At 42.5% G+C, this 3,186-nt stretch overlaps 1 protein-coding gene across 1 annotated transcript; it reads right to left on the bottom strand.

Moving 5' to 3' along the window:
- Positions 1 to 1,075: 1,075 nt before the first annotated feature.
- Positions 1,076 to 2,026, bottom strand: LOC100513557 (olfactory receptor 51H1-like). The gene has a single exon (XM_084978284.1). The coding sequence runs from the start codon at positions 2,024 to 2,026 to the stop codon at positions 1,076 to 1,078; it is 951 nt and encodes a 316-aa protein (XP_084834410.1).
- Between the last annotated feature and the right edge of the window lie 1,160 nt (positions 2,027 to 3,186).

Here is a 3,186-nt window from a genome sequence, read left to right as displayed (position 1 = left end):
AAAATATCCCAGGGATTGGGGAAAAAAATGGTGCATTTTTCTCTGTATCTCCAGGGTCTAGCATCATGACTGGCACTTCATTAGTGTTAAATGTATATTTATTGAATGAGTAAGTAATCTCGCTAGCAACTTGATTGTGTAAGGATGAAAAAATAATTAAAGCATGTACGAGCATCACTGCAAAGACACATGGCCTTTGACACATCCTTACATGTGTACACTGCTTTTCTAAACTTCCCAGTGCTGCAATAATTCACTTGTCCTCATACAACATCCAGCAGTAATTTCATGTGATAAAGTTTTGCTGGGTCCTCTTGCAAACAGCAAAACAGACTTCACTTATGCCGGGTTAAAAGAATAAAGACAGAGCACCTCTTATCCGACGAAGTATGTGGCAGAAAACCAGAACCGTTATAAATCTGAGAATAAGTGATAACCCTTAAAAGACAAGGCATGTATTAAGGAACCACATGATGAGTTTGTTTCAACTTTATCAAAGGCATCTTTCCCTAAAATCCAACTCTATTTTATTAGGTAGCAGTTTTCTTTGATCTATTTTAGGGAAAAAAAATACTATCTCCGTGATGTACGCTTTCAGCAATGCTATGAATTTCCTGAATCCTTCCTGATATTTATTAATTAAAGAAAAATATTAGTTAACATGCTATGAATAAACCGTTGTAAGTGTTATCTGAATAAATAGGTGATAATTTACGTCTTCACTGATGCTCAACCCCAGTTACAGAGGAGAAACATCATGACGTTAATGACAGCAGATTCGGTATGTGAGAGCAGATATCAAAATCTGTACATTCTCAAATGGAATATGCAGGGTTAAGGATCCAGAGTTGTCACTGCTGTGGCACAGGTTCGATCCCTGGCCCAGGAACTTCCACCTGCCACGGTTGAGGGCAAAAAGATTAAATAAATAAATAAAATGGAGTACACACAGAGTAAGAATGACTTCGCCACAAGCCTCGTCCACGTTGGATTTACCAAATGTGTATGATTTCACTACACTGTAACTGCTCAAAATGCTACTTATTCTGCATCTTACAGAATTTGACTCCATCCCCTAGACCCTGTTCCTTGTCCTCTGGAACACATGGACGATCCTGCTCCGAATCTGCTTGGTCTTCACGCTGTAAACAATGGGGTTTAGGACAGGGGGCAGTAAGAGGTAGATGTTGGCCATGAGAGTGTGCACCACGGGTGACAGGTGCTTCCCAAATCTGTGGATCATGGTGACGCCAATGAGAGGAACGTAGAAGAGGAGCACAGCGCAGATGTGAGAGAGGCAGGTGTTGAGAGCTTTAAGCCTTTCAGTTCGAGAAGCGATGCTCAGCACTGTCTTCAGGATGAGCACGTAAGAAAAGAGAATGCTGAGGGCATCAAGCCCCAGTGTGAAGATGACTACGATGAGGCCATAGAGGCTGTTGATGCGGGTGCTGGCGCAGGCCAGCCTCATGGCATCTTGGTGGAGACAGTAGGAATGAGACAAGACATTGGAACGGCAGAAGGGTAGCTGCTTTATAAGGAAGGGCACAGGGAAGACCACACAGATTGCACGAGTGACGACAGCTACTCCAATCTTGCCAATGATGCCTTGGGTGAGGATGGACGCATAGCGTAGTGGGTCTCGGATGGCCACACATCTGTCGAAGGCCATGGACACCAATACGCCTGATTCTACCACTCCGAATCCATGGATGAAGAACATCTGTGTGATGCACGCATCAAAGGGAATCTCAGGGACATTAAACCAGAAGATGCTGAGCATGGAGGGCAAGGTGGACATGGAGAGACCAACATCAGCCAAAGCCAAGATAGAGAGGAAGTGGTACATGGGCTCGTGGAGGCTCTGATCTGCCTTGATGACAGCTAGGACGGTGCCATTTCCCAGGAGAGTTAGGGTGTAGAGAAATCCCAGGGGAAAGGCCATCCACAGGTTTTTATCCGGCATTCCCGGGATACCTGTCAAAATGAAACTGTGGTGGGCGGCATGTGATGCGTTAGGGTTCAGCATGGTGTTCTCATCACTGGGGGAGGCTGGACTCTCCCACACAACTCTCAGCTCCTAAACTGAAAATATATTTTCATACGAGATATGTAAAGGGCTTTATGAATATGTAAGTGAAACAGCAGGGGGACAAACTATATTCAAATCCGTGTCTGAGAGGTTTTTGCATCACTTTGTCTTTTTCCTTCCTAGAAAATCACATGAGATGACGACCCTTCCCTTGAATTTAATTCGTTCATCTGAAAAATGGAGATAAGATGAAATAATGTGTTCAGACAGTAGAAAATTAGGTATCTCCTCCCTTAACAGCAATCAAGGTTTGCAAAGACTTAATAGCATAGAGCATTTTGCTAAATAATCAAACAATAACTGTCAATACCATTACCACGCACACGGCTACACACAGCTTCATCACCATCACAAATCCACATCCACATCAATCCTTATGTATGTGTGTATATACACACTCTCTCTCTCATACACACACACACACACACACACACACACACACACACCCACACACACACCCACGTGTGTATAAGAGACCACCGAACTCAACAGCTGAATCGCCCAGCGGTTCCCACTGCAGAGGACGTGGCAGCATCACAGCCAGGGTTTACTCTTCTCATGAATGGATTGTTTAAAAACTGCAGTGTAATGTTATAATGTAACAGGTAAACTAGCCTGATATTTTATTTTTTAAAAACTTCAGGTCAGTTTGGAAAGAAATTGTGGAGGGGGTTGGGAGGCTAGGCATCTAAAGGGCCAATGACTTATTTATTTATATTCGGGGGCGGGGGGGGGGGAGTGATCTTTCTGCTGGCTGGTCCAGAGTTTACATTATAATGCTTCCAAAAAAGGAGAAGTCTTAAAACTATTACCTTTTTGAGATTTTAGGGTGGTGGTGGGGAACCATTTAAAATGATTGTTTTTAAACAATGAAAGTGAAGTAGTCAAAATAAATATATAATTAGCTTGGAAAAGTGTGTGTGTGTATAAAATCTTCCATATGCCTAGGCCCCTATGTCTCTGTATTTATAATGGCTTGCATTTGTAAATAGACACATTAGTGAATAAAACTGTTCTTAATTTTCACTAATTTTAATTATACATAACTTTCCATAACCTCATTTTTAAGTAGCAAGGGATAGTTCCCGTTGTGGCTC

The sequence above is a fragment of the Sus scrofa genome, chromosome 9 (genome assembly GCF_054392235.1).
Source record: "Sus scrofa isolate SSC_HxYL_T2T_F1_AM1 chromosome 9, Sscrofa_HxYL_maternal_Yorkshire_Landrace_v2.0, whole genome shotgun sequence".
Lineage (NCBI taxonomy): Eukaryota > Metazoa > Chordata > Mammalia > Artiodactyla > Suidae > Sus > Sus scrofa.
This window is presented reverse-complemented; position numbering and strand designations above follow the sequence as displayed.

Coding starts and splice junctions, on each gene's coding strand:
- LOC100513557 (XM_084978284.1), bottom strand. CDS start 2,026: ATGCTGAACCCTAACGCATCACATGCCGCCCACCACAGTTTCATTTTG.